Below are 15,477 nucleotides of genomic sequence, written 5' to 3' on the forward strand. Positions count from 1 at the left end.
CAGGAAGTGACCTCCGGGCTCACCTCGGCCTGAGGAAATCCTGCATGTAGAACCTCATGTGTTCGGACCGAGTTGAAGAGTTTTTGGGGATCGCAAATTCCTGTGTAGAAGCGGATGGCCAAAAGTAGCCAAGATCAATGTTACAGCAACATCCTGCACGCACTTTCCACATAGACATGCAGACATGTTCTATCTGTTATCTCGCCAAGAAATGCATTGTGACCCAGTTCCGGCCGACTTCCTGTCATCACGCCGGCCACGTGCATAAAGAGGTAGCATATACTACGATATCGGCGCCCTGCATTAGGGAAGCTGGAACCACCGATTACGTCCAGACCTCGCATTTCGAGTCCTGTAGGCTGTTCATCTGTTCATTTGTCCATCGCACTTGCTTTACGTAACCAGCAACGACTGGAGAACCACCCATGCATGATAGCTAGGAACGGTTGCAGACAAGAGTAAGGCAAACGGCAGAAACAGCCGGTGAAACAGAAGTTCATCGGGTCTTTTGGTTTCTGACTTGTCAGGTGAGCTACCAACACAGTGACCCAATGGTCCCGACTGTTGCTGTGCTATGACTTGGCTATGTGATCAATTTAATCGACCTTCCAAAATAGAGATAGCATATATCAATCAGCTTCATCGAGATATTGTCATGCCCATCACATATTGCTGGAGAATGCAACACAGAACCAAGCAAGCCATGCCGCAAGGTGTTACCTGCCATCCGCTTCAATATACAGACTTATGGATACTTGTGCAGCACCAGTGGCAATACTAAGCCTGATATGATTCTCAGTTCTTCGAGATGAGATCTTGCACAACCGGACACAGGATTGCGTTCTACTCATTTTGTCGCAATTTGGCCAGTGCAGCGGCAATCCCATCACTCAATGTGTCGTCTTTTTCGCGACTGGATGGTTTATCAAGAGCCGCAGTCTTCTTAGATTCTTCGATAGCTGCTGCTAGCATGGCCTCTTCATCATCTGCGTCCTCGGGATTCCAAGTATTGGGTCGCGACGGTTGGTTCTGCGACTTCTCTGTCTGTTGTTGACCGGGCGTTTGGCTGCCACGTGACGCACTTGCAGCGAGTGCAGCAGGCATATCTCTGAGTGGCACCGTACTCAAAGGCACGGCCGATTCAATAGCATTACTGCTTTCGCTTGGTAGAAGGCCTCTTCTAGCGGCCTTCTTGACTCTGAAAGGCTCCTCGACGACGCTGCACCACTTCTTAACTTTCTTCTCCCCCAGCCCGCAATGACTGCAACCTGTTCAGGGTCTGCATTAACTGCGTTGCGAACGGTCCCAAAGGCGCTCACTAACGATATGGCATCTGCCTTGTTGATGCCTCTAGGCACTGTAACAAACTCAACCAACTTCTCTGTGTAGGTTGTAGCTTGCTGGCCCTTGATCGCCGTAAAGCTGGCGTGCTCGTACGACTTGTAGAGTTCGAGGTAGCGGGCGGCTTCGGCGGCGGACCAACAGAGGATAACGGTCACATTATTGACCAAGGACGTCTTGGAAAGTTCGCGCAACGAATCCTCGTGGTTGGGAATGTCGACCATGGTCAGGAGTATTCTCAGATTGTACCTGCCTTGCAGATCCCGTATTCTCTTGTATATGTATTCCGGGTGTAGTCGATGGTACTTCAAACTCAAGAACAAAGCGCATGTCGTCAAACCTAGGCCATAGTCGGCCGGGATGTCGCTGTACTCCCATGCCACCGTTTTCAAGGATGCCAGCACCGGGTTGCCTTTCTGCCTAGGGGATACGAGGATATTGGAACCGGATCCGCGCTGTGGAAGTGCCTTGGGCGTGGGCTGGACAATCTTGGGGCCAGCGGCGGCCGAGGAATGGGAGGGTGGCGGTGCTTTATCTAGTCGTTGCGGCGTTGGTTGCTGTACGCGCGCTATCGGCGGATTCGGTCTGGCAGGAGCGGATGGAACCGTCTTGGATGAAGACGATGCAAGAGCATCCAGAAGATCTGCATCGGCGCCATAGTCGTCGTCGTCCATGGCATCTGACGGTTGACTGCTGATGCAGTCGGTCGCACCGGTTGATTGTTGTTGGGTGACGCGAATCTGAGGTTCGGAACTTTAAGATAGATGTGCTATGTCATTGTGGGGTCCGATTGATTTGCCCCGCTTCTGTACTTCAAGCGCACAGGCAGTTTATAAGCATGTCGCAAGCTGAAGGCGTACTTAATCGTGTGCCCATCAGGGCGCCCTCGTTCTAGCCCGTTCCCCAATCAAGGCTGGGGCAATAAGTTGAATAGGGGTAATTCATATCTCAAGCAATCCCTTTGCTGTTTTTCACTCTTGACTTCTCTCTGCACACAAAGCCATATCGCGGTGCTAATATTCCTCGATTATCATTGCTCTACAATATCATGCAATGGGCACGTATATATACAATATCTTCATATCTTCATACTATTTAACAATTTGGGTATTGGTTGACACAGGTTACCCCTGAATCCATTGTCGACAACGGTCGCGGTTGCGAACTAGCTTCTTAAACCCGTCGCGAGATCGCCGCCTGCTTTTAATAGTATCTCAAGAGTATTATGCTCGTGACTGGGCGATGCCCGGATGTGTATGTAGGAGGAGGGCCGCATAAGCGTCTTGTGGTGGTTAGCGATGAAGATGTAGCGGGTCTCTTAACCACGAAGCGCGACGTCTCGGGTCAGATCCTTATTTGTACGGGCTTATGAAAGAAGGGCAAGCCGATGAGACTTTCCGAGTGCGTCTCTATACGCACTATAGCTTTCCTTATGCTGTTGCACCGAATCACCACGCTGGTTAGGCAGCTTACTGAGTACACAGATGCGGTGAAAGATATACTGCCACTGCCGAAGAGCAATCGGCGATTGTGAGAATAGCACCAAAGACTCTATCTCAGGGAAACCTGTAGCCGTAGGATGCGCCTTGTGTTGTGATCAAGCGCGCTGAGTATTTCGACTAGCGCTTTATCCGCACCACCCAGGCCATCATCACCAAGGCTATCGAGCAGAAGAGCAGCCAACCGCCGGGATAACTAGTCTTTGGCGGTGCATTTGAAACCCTGTTCCAGAGCCAGAGGGGTTGCAGCTGGGCTGTCGATGGCGGCTTCGCAATGCTAAAAATAGGGGATCAACTGGATTTGGTAGGAAGCCTTGGGACTCCGACTTCTGCATAGCACGTGGCTTGTAGTATCCTGACATACCTGCCAACTTTGAGGGATATTCGGTCATGATTGACACACTGCATGGGGCTGTTCTTTGGGGCTGGGTAGATCTTGACGTGGCTGTTTAGTTGGTCGATAAGGCAAGGTGCTGGGCGCTTCTATGGCCTTGTATTTTGAGACAATTAAGAATACGAAGCTCAAAAGTCACATTCATAACTACGGCGGTCTTCGAGCCCCCTGGATTGTAAGCAAGTCGCTGATCAAAAGACATAGAACCGATATCTCGTCAAGCCATGCTGCCAAAATCCGCGGCATTTGGGGGACCACAAGGAGTGGCGTGTGAAGGTACGACATAGTGTAGAGCCCAGAATCTGTCTCGGGATGGGTATCACCAACCATCTCGTAAGCCTTACGAGAACTCAGCCTCCGAGTCATCTGTGGAACGGGATGCCTGCAGTCTAATGCAGTCGACACTAAATGCGCTGCCAGCACTGTCTTTTATTCTTGTACTTTCAGCTCCCATCCTGCAGTCACCGTAATGGGTGCATGTTTCCTCTCTGCGGTCTGGTATTTCCACACACTCACGCTATATTCCGACTCCTATGGACAGCATAACACTGATAAAAACAAACTCCTAGCCGAAGGGCACCAATGACTATTACATAGCCTTCTTCTTCACCGTCACCACCTCCTAGACGCTAGTTGCTGCTTAAACTTCGCACATTATACAATCGAGTATTGCACCGAATCAACAAATCTCTAAGAACTTGCAAAATGCCCTCTCAGCTGCTATTGGAGGGGGAGAGTCGCGCCGAGCTGCTCTACCTGCAAGATTATCAGGGAGGCCAGACTACTCGACCTCCGTCGCTCTCAGTTCTTGAAGGAGACTCCCTTGACGAAGAAGGTGCATACCATTCCGACTCAACCTTACCACAACATAGAATCAAGCGCAAACCTGTACCATCTTCACTCAATGAATCTGGTAGCAACCAGAGCAGCAGTCCGCAGTATGCTCGAGTTAGTGATGAATCTAGCATATCCGAGAAAACTCCAAGTTCGACCGACAATCACTCATGGTGGATGGAAATTTCCATCATGGTTGTATGTCTTTTAGCCGTGGTAACGTCTACGGTGCTCCTATTCTACGCCGATGGTCGACCTTTGACGGACTACAACTTCTTCGTCTCCTTTAACACCCTCATCTCTATCCTGGCAACTGTCGCCCGCGCTACGCTCGCCTTTGCTATCGGTTCCTGCCTCGGACAGTGGAAATGGAACTGGCTCCGCAAGCGGCCGGACACCCCAGTCGTGTTCGAAAGTTTCGAAGATGCAAGCAGAGGGCCTATGGGAAGCTTTTGGCTTCTCTATCGTCTACGAGCTTGGTAGGTGAACGCCCACGCCCCGCTCGTTTCAGATGGAATATTTAGGTCGACCGTGGTTTCTGATTATTATCTCATAGTCACTGGGCCACAATCGGGGCATATACAACACTACTTATACTAGGCTTCGAGCCGTTCATGCAAGCAGTTATATATTACGAAGGCCTACTAGAAACGACACAGCCTCAAACTGCCCCTTTGATCGGCACCAGCAACCGTTTAGACATCGGATCATACACGTTACTTGCAGAAGGCAGCAGTTATGGATGGCTGATCCCAAATGGTACTGTTTATGGTATGACGGGTGAAAACATCACAGTTAGTAGCGTGATGGGTAAGTTCCGGAGAGAGGCAAGTGGCGGATTAGCATCTGCCATATACCGTGGGTTCTATACAAACGACCCTCGAGACGCAGTGTCGTTCACTTGCGTTAGCGGCAATTGCACCTGGCCTATCCACACATCCCTCTCTGTGTGTAGCTCCTGCAACGACATCTCTGACCAGCTTAAGGTCTATGGACACAATGGCACTGACGCTGGCACACTTAACGATAGCTTGTTACAGGAGACAGGTTACTACATCACACACTCTTTACCACAACTGGAAATAACCAACATAGCTATACAACACACTATAACGTCTATAGGTGGTAATGAAACTGATCGAGAGGCCTATATGTCTGCGAAGCTACTTGCAAACCGATGGGATACATTGACATTCACTGAGCTCGACACGATGATTGCGGCGGTTAGTATTCTCAGGGCAGAACCAGCTTATGCGAACCATGAGAAACGCTGGAACGAAACACTGGTCGTGGCTACGGAGTGTGCAGTTTATTTCTGCACTAATGCCTATAGATCTGAAGTCCGCGCCGGCATATTCCACGAAGACATCGTTGCGTCCTGGTCGAATCGCGTGCCCGGTTCCTATTCCTCCAAACCTGGCCCCAACAGTGCATTTTGGGGCAACTATAGCAAATTCATAAACCACTCCCTAACAATTCGCGAAGCAATTTTCTATCTGGACGACCTTCAACTGCAAATCCCGAAGGAAGAGGCAGATAGACACAAACTGCCTGATGATGCTACTCTGCTCTTCAACATCAGCCAGAACACAACCGAAACCACTCTGCCATTCGTCTACGGGTTCTTCCAAGAACCAGCATCCTTGAAGGAATTAGAATTCTTTGGGCTGGGGCAAACCACCTCCTATAATCCTATGCATTATGGTAAATCGGATTCCGGAACGATCATCGCGCACAAACTGTACAAGAGCGCCAACCTTACCGAGACGTTCGCTCGCGCGGCAGCGACCATGTCAAATTGGATTCGGAGCAACTCCAACCTGACGATCGCGGGCAACCAGCAGGAGTGGGTGCTTCACATCCGCGTGCGCTGGCCGTGCGTGACGCTGCCTGTGCTCGTCGTGCTGCTGGGCTGCAGCTTCGTCTTCTTAACCATGTGGGAGACCCGACGCTTACGGCTGCCAGCGTGGAAGACGGACGTTCTGGCGACGCTGACGCACTCTTTGGACACTGGTGCGCGGGAGAAGCTGAGAGAGGCGTCACTGCGGGGCCGCATGCGAGAGAGGGCCAAGGGGATGATTTTGAATTTTGAGGATGATGAAAAAGGGTTGGAACTTAAAGCACAAGACGATAGCCCGTCTGAATAAAGGGCTAGCTAATGTAGAGCTTTAGCGGTTAAGAAGTAGGAAAACACTTCGATGATAAAGATGCGTCGAACAAGGCATTCTGAAGGCAATGCAATGAGCCTCGTGGGGTTCGGCAGATGAGCCAGAATTCACAGGTATGGTGTGATTCGCTCATTCTACTGACTTTTTGTTTCGTATATTGGTACATTGGCATCTTGCGTGCTGCTTTTACTTTTGAACGCCATCTATGACCAGATTTGAAGGGTTTCAACGGTGCTCTTCCAACTATACCGACGCCACATAACCCAGCGAGCCTGACGCTTCTAGCGCTTACAGAAGGAACTATGCCGCTACGCTCCACCAAGTTGATAATAATAACATTCTGGCTGAACAGGCTCACATGAACCCCATTTAAGCCAAGGCCGCCCGCTTCTCAAGCTTGATATCCAGGTTCTCGTAGTACGTGATGCCGCCCTTGTAGATGTACTCGCCCTTGTTCACGACGGTGGGTTTAAATGTGCGGAAGAATTGCAGGGGTGCCTTGAACAGCTCCATGTTGGCGATCTCGCGGCCGAGGCATATGCGGGAGCCGTAGCCGAAGGCGAAGTTGTACTTGTTGTACTCCTTAGTGCGCTCGGCGTCCTCGAGCCAGCGCTCCGGGCGGAAGACCTCGGCGTCGTCGCCGTAGATGCGCGGGTCGCGATGCACGATCCAGGGGTTACACGTCAGCTCCATGCCCTCGGGCACGAACTGGCCGTACAGCTCCATGCCGCCGGCGGGCGCTAGCCGTGGGAAGATGTTGGGCGCCGACGGGTTAAGCCGCATCGACTCCTTTACCACGGCGATGTAGTAGGGGCAGGCTTCCTGTACCTCCTCGTACTTCGGCATGGTTGACAGCTTTCCCGCGATCGTGGCGGCGTCGATCTCTGCCATGAGCTTGTCGTAAACAGTAGGGTTTGACATGATCTCGCGCATCAGCGCCTGGAAAGCGGTCCCTGTGGTGTCTGCACCAGCCATAAGCACAAGCAGAATTTCGGCTCTGATGTACTCGAGATCCAAAGGCTCTCCCATGTCATCACGTGCCTCGATGAAACTATGTATCATTGTTAGCTGATATTCATGACGAATGCTTCTAATGAAAATGAGGCACCTACGTTTGCAGCAGATCAATTCGTCCATCCGTCTTTCCGTTCTCAATATCAGCGTACCGCTTGGCGATCAGCTTGTCGCGGAACCTCATCAGAGTGCCAATGCCGCTGTCTTGCTCGGGGCTGGCGACCAGGTATTTACCCAAGAAAGTGCTTTTGACCCAGTTCGTGAAGGGGTACAAACGGGCCATGATACCGAACGGTATTAAACCATCATGGAAACCCTGGATCAAGCCGCCAACATCGGTCTCTTGATCGATGAAGCCAAACGGCGCACCGAAACCGACTTCACTGATTACGTCGTAGGCCATGTAGACAGCCCAGTTGGCAAAATCGCACTGCTTGCCCGTCTGGGCGAACAGAGAATCGAGTTTGCTGATCCACTTTGCGATATTGGCGTCGACGAGCGGCTCCATACGCTTGATGTTACTGAAGCTGTAGGGGCCGGCAGCGATTTTGCGGAAATAAGAATGAGTCTTATGGTCCTGCATGTTAAACATGGACTCGGTCTCGCCAAAGCTGCCGGTGATATAATGCTTTGATTTGTTGGCATTGCGAGTATAAATCTCAGGCAGCTTGGTGGAATCTGCCACAATGAGCAAAGAGGGCGTTATCCGCACGACCGGGCCTATTGGGATTGGGTGAGATATCAGTATATTTGCTTTGAAATCCCGCAGGCAGGAAAGGTCGTGGGATATGCATACCATGTTTCTTGTGTAAAGCTTGAACGACCTGGCACTCGTCCGCCTTCACATTGTGGTAGGTGAGCCAGAGGCGAGTGACGCCTGCCCAGAAGGGGCCGGGGAATTTGGCCAGAGGGTGAAAGAAGTGGTTGTACACGATCTGGTAGACGACCTTGGATAGTACATAAACCACGCCCAGCAGGACGAAGTTGACAAAGCTCAGCAGCGCCATCTTGAGCCAATAATATCTAATACAAAAATGCTTACGAGGAATTCTCGCGATCTAACGTACCCCGGGGCGCAGAGACTATAAGATGAAGTGCCTGTCCCCCAGTTGCCCCAAGTCGAGAACTAACGGACCAAGTACAAATCGAACAACATGTGATAATTATCAGGATCAACACTGCAATTCTGCGCCGCATAATAGCTTGATCAATGCCATCATCTCTATGCAACCGACTCGAGCCGATCAACCCCACTGCGCCATAGCAATTCGCCCGCGTGCTTCAACCTGACACATAGTTGAGAGACCACAATGGCTAGTAGATTTGGCTCTTGTCTGCTTTGGGCTCCTCTTCATGATTCGAGACCAATGGCAGATACAACCCCGCAAATTGCGATGTAGCAAAATGCAAGCGAAGGACGCCTGGGAGGTTCAGGGTGGCACGATAGGTTCGGTATGACTTCCAGTTCAGGATGAAGGATCGGCGGGCGAGGAGAGGAGATCCACCGGCTGCCAAAGCCCCTTGTCCCCCGGGCACCAATGCATTGGTCCCATAGTTGTCGCCAAGCAATTTACCGGGCGCCGAGTGCAGAGCGTTGGGTATGGCAAAGGTTCGTGAGCATGGCAGATGGTGTGGTTCACGATAGACGAAGCGGCGTAGGACCAAACCGAGATCCAACCAAACTGGGTAGGCACACATGCGAAGACCTCTCGACTGTCAACCGTCTATATTCTCGAGCGTTTTATCCTCAAACGTGAAAGAGGCACAAGCCAACCCGAGATGTGCTAGAGTCGGAGAATTCCATAGTTTAGTAAGTCTGCTAGCCAACCTGGCAAGCCTGGATGTAACGAGTGGATGCCAGGGATAGATTTTGCCCCTAAAACGCCCGCCATCCTATTAGCTTATCAGTACTAAAGAGGCAAACAGCCCTAGGCAGTAGGCAGCTATCGCTCCCGAGCCTTCTTGCCCAGCCCTGTGAGCCCTGCCAGACTGGAGCAAACTGGGGCTAAGAAGCCCAAAGCTCTTTGCCTCTTTTTTTATATTACGAGCACGTTTGTGAATGGGTCGGCGAGTTGCCTGATGATCTGCGTCGTTAAATCCGTGCTGCGGCTGTCAAAATTCTCGAACGCCCTTTCCTTGGCTAAAAGCTACTGTCATGCAGCATGTGGCATCTTGCCCAATTGGGGGTGCAGTAATTAGGTAAGGGTGCAATGGCAGCTGCAACGGAAGAAGAGTAACGGTCTGCAGGGGCTTCCGGATATCGCGAACGCTAACCGAATGCACCTTGCCATGCAGCCATTTCCCCCTCCAAGGAAGTCTTGAGAACGGAATAATACAAGGCACAAATATATATTGCTGGTTAGTGCTCCATTGACAGAAGGCTTGAAGACAGGCAATGGTAGCCAGGCAGTTAGGCAGGCAGATTGGCAGATGTATATGTATGTATGTAATCTCGGTAGAAGCTAACTCGCTCGCCGCCAGCCGAACATCCTTGATTTCTGTACCAGGGTCCGTCCGGCTCGTGCCCAAGTTCTACATACAAAATAGGGCGTTTCGACTATACGCTAGTCATCAGTTGCCTAGATGGAACGAAAGCTGCACTTTGAGGTTTGCAGATGGCTGGATGGGGTTTCTTCGCAATCCTCGAAGCAGCAACTTCGAGTCCACTTTTGTCCTTCAAGTGAGCCGGGCCCAGAAGACGGGCCATCTCCTCAGCTGCGACGACCCTGTAAAGTTTACATGGTATGAGGAGAGACCTGGGAACATGGCACATGAGAGCAACTGCATGGGGATCCCTTCTGCCGTAAGCTAGCCAGCCGCCAGCCTTCCGTCCAGAAGCTCCGTGCTCTGTTTCTATGCTGACCTGCGGGGACATGATGATGTTCAGTATTTCGCTTAGAAGCTAGCTCCTATGCGCTTGGCGCGTCCTCTGCATGTGAATTCCCCTGAAAGACTGCATACTAATGACGTCGGGTAGAGCGGCCAACCCAGAGAACGGGGACGTAATCGCCCCAAACACCACACGCTCGAGACGCTGTCTGACTGCTGGTCTCTGTCTGTCCGTCCCACTATCGTGCATTGCCCTGGTTGGCATTGCTACATTGACAACCAGACAAACCAGAATCGTGGAACCAGCAGCCAAAAGTGCCAAACTCGGATCAAGGAGCGTCTCGGCGCATACGGATGTCGCTTTTGTTTCGCAGGCCGGCCTTTCCCTAACAGCGCCTTGCAACGGATCGGCCTCACCACATATCCATATTCGTAAGCTGCTCTGGGAAAGGGCCTGTTGCCTCATGCCGCTCTATACTCAACAAGAGCTAGGATTGGGCAGCCTAGAAGCGTGCCCCCCACTCGGAACCGAACCGTCTCGGGCAATTATTATACTAATGGGGGTAGACATTGAGTCATGGAAACAGTAAGTCTGACTAGCTGATACATATAGTAGCAGCAACAGATAGAGTTCCGCGACCAGAACCGCAAGCTCTGTAACTGGGGCATTGTCGCCTTACAAGTGGCTCACGATGGAGCTGGCCATATTGCCAGAAATTGCATAGGCACTTGGTCTTGACGTGCCGGGTTACTCCCAACTCCCCATAGCGCATCCGTCACTGTATACATGTATGCGCAATACCGATCTCTATAATAAACTTCAGCAAAACTCCGCTACCAAATTACCTGGGTTACTCTACGGTAACGGCAAGGGAAGATCAAAACGCATCGGTTCCAAACCAATACAGAATCTTGTGCTGTGCCACAGTTTAGGCGTTCGGCAGGGCCTTGGCTACTGCCCTTGCCTCTTGGCCCTTGACAAAGTCAGTCGAGACACGCTACTGGAAACAGGCGAGATTCTAGGGAGGACCTTCGGTGTCTACGGGGTACAGATACCGGTAGTCTCGTATGTATTTTGTGTGGCTTGCTGTACCCGGTCACCGGTCCGGCTCCTGAGGGGGGAGGCTACGGAGAACATCCTCGTTTGCATACATATGTACCCCCATCGCCCCAGGATCCTTAGCTCTGCATATTATACGTTGCACTCATGGCCATGTAGAGTCTGAGCATGGTGCTATCCAAGTCGATCGCCATCAATGCTCGCTCCGTTCGATCGGTTGACACAAACCCCTGATTCATTAAAACACACAATTGGTAACTGTCGGCTGTCGGCCGAGGGAGATCAACAAAAGAAAGTACAGACAGAAAACGGTTGAAGAGAAAGGGTCAACAGGGTAAAAGATATAAGCGGGGGAGTGTAGCGCCATCTCGGCTTGATGTTCGTTCCCCTTCCCTCAGCTGTCGTGGTTCTCTTTAGTGAAAAGACTCCAGTCGGCATTTGACATACATGCATAGGACTTGTTCCGGCTCGAGTGCCATCGTTATAGTCCTGCCTCTTCCACGACCTGTCTTTCTCTCACCTTGGTTGTTGACAATCACCCCGGAGTAAGGACGCCCCCCTTCAAACCCGCTGCGACAATGGAGTCCCAGGGCCCAACCGTCACTGCTTTGGCCATCATCTTTGCCGCCATCACGGCGGTTGCGATGATTCTGAGGTCATGGGCACGCATCTTCTTGGTCAAGAAAGTCGGAGCCGATGATGGTAAGTGAAACCCAGTAATGACCCTTCGATTTAAAAAGTGTCGGGTGCTAACAACCGGGAACAGGGCTCATAGTCATTGCTGCAGTGAGTAATTGGAGATTTTTCAGAACACCGAATCGACAACTACCCGTATGACAGAAACTAACGTCTTTGGAATCAAGCTGCTATCGTGGGCCTTTTCGGTCGTGACAGTCATGGCCGTCCAGCACGGCCTGGGCGACCACATGGAGGCCGTCCTGGCAAGGGGCACACAAAATATGATCACCTATGCCCAGATCGTCTGGCTCTCGTCCATCTTCTACAACGCGTGCCTGGGCTTCATTAAGATCTCGGTGTTGGCGCTGTACGCGCGCCTGGGCGATCGCACGCTCACGCGGCTGGCCATCATCATGATCGGTGTCGTGTGCTGCCAGGCGGGCGGCAACGTGCTCGCGGCCATCTTCCAGTGCAACCCCGTCAGCGCCGCGTACGACATCACAATCCCTGCCACCGAAAAGAAGTGCATCAACGTCAACGCTTTTTACTTGGCCAACGCCGCCGTCAACATCTTCACCGATCTGCTGACCTACACCCTGCCCATCCGACTCGTCATCAGACTGCAGGTACCGCGGCGGCAGAAGATCGGCCTGGCCGTCATCCTGTGCTTGGGTTTATTGTGAGTACTTTTCTAATTGCATTCTCACCTTGTCCCCCTCGAACCCCTTTTTCACACAGGGAAACGATTTATGTGTATGAGTACTGACCAATGGCTCTCTTATAATCCAAACAGTGCCTGCATCTCGTCTATCGTTCGCATCACCTTCGTTCCGCGGATGCTCGTCGACGCCGACGCGACGTGGGTCATCTCGCCGGCCATGTACTGGTCCGTCATCGAGATCAACGTGGGGATCCTGGCCGCGTCGATCCCGTCCTTCAAGCCCATCGCCTCGCGCTACATGCCCCGCCTGCTCGGCAGCTCCTACTACGGCCGCGGGACGGGCAACGGCCAGAAGAGCAACGGCTACGGCAGCAGCAGCGGCGCGTTCGGTGGCGGCCGGAGCAAGGGAGGCCGCGGTGTCGAGCTGCACAGTGTCGAGCGGGGCACCCAGCCGTCGGTGGGCAGCAACGGCAAGAAAGGGGACAACTACCCCTTCGGGATGAACACGAAGATTGAACATGGGCTGGGCGCCGATAACAGCTCCGAGGAGATCTTGTGCGACCCGGATAAAAGCCATATCAATGTGCGGACGCAGATTGAGACGCGCTTCGACGAGCGTCGCTGAGTCGGGCTGATGAATCTCACCGTGGGATGATGCATGCGGTGGCGTACTGATGGATTGGGAATACTTAATAATTCATGAACCTGTACGATGTTCAGGTTCTTAACTATACTTTTACTTTTTCTACGTGTCAATGGAGGACAACCAAAGGACCTCAGCCATGTCAATCGGTTGCTGTGCTGTCAGAGCTGCGCATAACCGGGTGCAGCGACTGTGATCTCCCGGTGACATTTCCTCTCTCGTATCTTGAGGCAACGAAAGGCTAACGTAGTGAAATATCAATGGAAACACCATGATCGACTTTAGCATAAGTAAACTTACGCGGGCAGAAACGGTTTGTTTCTCCCACCTCGTAACCTGATCAAGTTAACGAGATCAAAGGAAAGGGTTTTATCAAGCCAGTATGATCTTGTGACCAGCTTGACAGTGCCGCAGATCGGCGCCATGCTGTTCGTACGCCATTGGTGGTAGTGTTGATTGATAGTATGCCACTTAGGCGAAGGAGTGTATGCCCATTCGACAAAACTGACGCCGAGGCCGGCTATATATGTACAAGATGTACGTTTGATCGGAAGAATCGGCGAAGGGCGTCCCTCTTGATGTATGCGTGTAAGCACGTAAATAGCGGCGGTAAGCCGGACTGGGGGCGACATGGCAGTCTAGAAATAGTACCCTCATATATGTAGCTTGTGACAGAAATGCAGCTTACATGTTTGCCATGGCTTGCGCTTATGCTGGTTGATATGCTATGAGACGGAATTGAGAGGTGCCGGCAGTCTGGGCAACCGCCAAAAATACATCTACATAGCGAATTGCCAGACCCAACCCAACCCCAAAACGCTTCCATTCTGTAACAAGACCGGCCAGCGCGACCGGTGGCCTACCAATGTCTACCCCAGATCCAGGGTCACGTACGTATGGAGTAAAACATCTGCATCATTGCAGGCCCAGACTCGAGTTCAGTCAAGCGACGTCGATGTTGCAGAATGGTTGCTGCTACTCTGCGAGCGAAAGATGATGGGATAGGCGGCGACAAGTGTGACACCCCACCCGCTGCAAGTTTAGCTAAAAGTGCCGACCCCGGCCTCTAAGCCGCTGATTGGCCGGGCCTAGCGTTCTCGGCAATCAGCAATCCAAGGGTTCAGCGCTTCGCAGAGCGGCCAGCACCAATCACAGACGGCGGCACCGGTATAGAAGTCGACTTAACAAGCCGTCAAGGTTTCAGGGACAGACACATACGCACTGCACATTGCCAATTATAGACGACGTTCCCCTCTCTTTTTCCCTCTGGGTGTGATGAAAGAGGCCTATTCCTACTTCTACAGAAAGGAAAAAACCAAGGTCACAGTCCCCAGCCTAGCACTAAACGGCGTGTCCAATGGCAGAACTCTTGCTGCTGACTTATGCATGGGCCGAGATAGTGCCAAGGCATGTCATTGGGGTGAAAATTCTGGAGAGCGGCTCCTCATGGGCGGTTGCGCAACCAGGAAGTGGATGGGCGAGAAATGGTTATTAGCCGTTGGCCAAGATCTAGCTATATACATTTGCTTATCCCGGGAAATCAGATCTTGATGCATATTCCTTCTTTACTTCTACTCTCCTTCTGTCTTGTCTCGAACCCTCCGTCAACTGCGTTGATTGATTAGATACCCCCGTGCTGTGCCACTACCCCCAGCAGACCCGGATCTCACTTCGCTTTTGCGCATATCGCAGTGCAGGTCACTCACCGTCATCGATGGCGACCACAACGGCTCCCTTTCCTTTGGCGACGGGGGATCCATCCGTCATTTACGATGGCCCCAGCAGCACCAGTGTCAGCAGCGGCACTGCCGAAGGTGCTTCGGGGAGCAGCCCAGGGGCCGTCGAGATATCACATGGAGGCATGGTAGCCATCATTGTCGTCGTGTGTGTGGTAGCGATACTAGGCAGTAAGTATTTTCGTTCCGGGTATATACGCACAACAAACACCATGCTGACGGGAGCCCTACTCAGTCTCCATGGCTATCCTCTTTTATGTGGCAAAGAAGCGAGAATGGAAGATCCGGGAAACCCTGCGCCGCTCTGCGAAGAAGGTGGTCACAGCACTGACGCCTCGACGGTCCGAATTCCCAAAGTCGGTGAAGGAGTCTGGTCGTACTTCCCGTGGCCGTGTGCGACTTGACGATGTCCCTCCCACCCCTCGTCTGAAACCTGAGGACCTCGAGAAAGGATATGCCAGACCAGTGACCCGACAGAGCCCAGAAGGACGGAGTACCAAAAACCAATGGCCCATGAAGTAGGTCTCAAGACTTTTGGCGGTCGGGGTTGGTGTGGAGGAATCTGTGTGTGGCAGGAAAGGCTGCTTTAGCTAGGTAATCCGAGTATGGTCGCAGGATCG

General features: G+C 52.0%; 5 protein-coding genes across 5 annotated transcripts; 3 read left to right on the top strand and 2 right to left on the bottom strand.

Moving 5' to 3' along the window:
- Positions 1–843: 843 nt before the first annotated feature.
- Positions 844–2,015, bottom strand: PG998_013503 (restriction endonuclease type II-like protein; the record flags this gene model as incomplete). The annotated part of the gene is made up of 2 exons (XM_066880319.1): positions 844–1,261; positions 1,324–2,015. The coding sequence occupies 2 exons, from the start codon at positions 2,013–2,015 to the stop codon at positions 844–846; spliced, it is 1,110 nt and encodes a 369-aa protein (XP_066724458.1).
- Positions 2,016–3,939: 1,924 nt separating this feature from the next.
- On the top strand, positions 3,940–6,215 carry PG998_013504 (uncharacterized protein; the record flags this gene model as incomplete). Its single annotated transcript, XM_066880320.1, has 3 exons — positions 3,940–4,547; positions 4,625–5,115; positions 5,191–6,215. 3 exons carry the CDS (start codon positions 3,940–3,942, stop codon positions 6,213–6,215), a joined length of 2,124 nt encoding a protein of 707 aa, XP_066724459.1.
- Positions 6,216–6,605: 390 nt separating this feature from the next.
- Positions 6,606–8,257, bottom strand: PG998_013505 (flavonoid 3'-5'-hydroxylase; the record flags this gene model as incomplete). Its single annotated transcript, XM_066880321.1, has 3 exons — positions 6,606–7,287; positions 7,349–7,970; positions 8,047–8,257. 3 exons carry the CDS (start codon positions 8,255–8,257, stop codon positions 6,606–6,608), a joined length of 1,515 nt encoding a protein of 504 aa, XP_066724460.1.
- A 3,460-nt stretch (positions 8,258–11,717) lies between these two features.
- PG998_013506 (uncharacterized protein) lies at positions 11,718–13,103 on the top strand (the record flags this gene model as incomplete). The annotated part of the gene is made up of 4 exons (XM_066880322.1): positions 11,718–11,841; positions 11,906–11,925; positions 12,003–12,496; positions 12,611–13,103. The coding sequence occupies 4 exons, from the start codon at positions 11,718–11,720 to the stop codon at positions 13,101–13,103; spliced, it is 1,131 nt and encodes a 376-aa protein (XP_066724461.1).
- Positions 13,104–14,835: 1,732 nt separating this feature from the next.
- Positions 14,836–15,379, top strand: PG998_013507 (uncharacterized protein; the record flags this gene model as incomplete). Its single annotated transcript, XM_066880323.1, has 2 exons — positions 14,836–15,028; positions 15,093–15,379. The coding sequence occupies 2 exons, from the start codon at positions 14,836–14,838 to the stop codon at positions 15,377–15,379; spliced, it is 480 nt and encodes a 159-aa protein (XP_066724462.1).
- Positions 15,380–15,477: the final 98 nt, after the last annotated feature.

Source organism: Apiospora kogelbergensis (genome assembly GCF_038363985.1).
Source record: "Apiospora kogelbergensis strain CBS 113332 chromosome Unknown utg000009l_segment0_segment0, whole genome shotgun sequence".
NCBI lineage: Eukaryota > Fungi > Ascomycota > Sordariomycetes > Amphisphaeriales > Apiosporaceae > Apiospora > Apiospora kogelbergensis.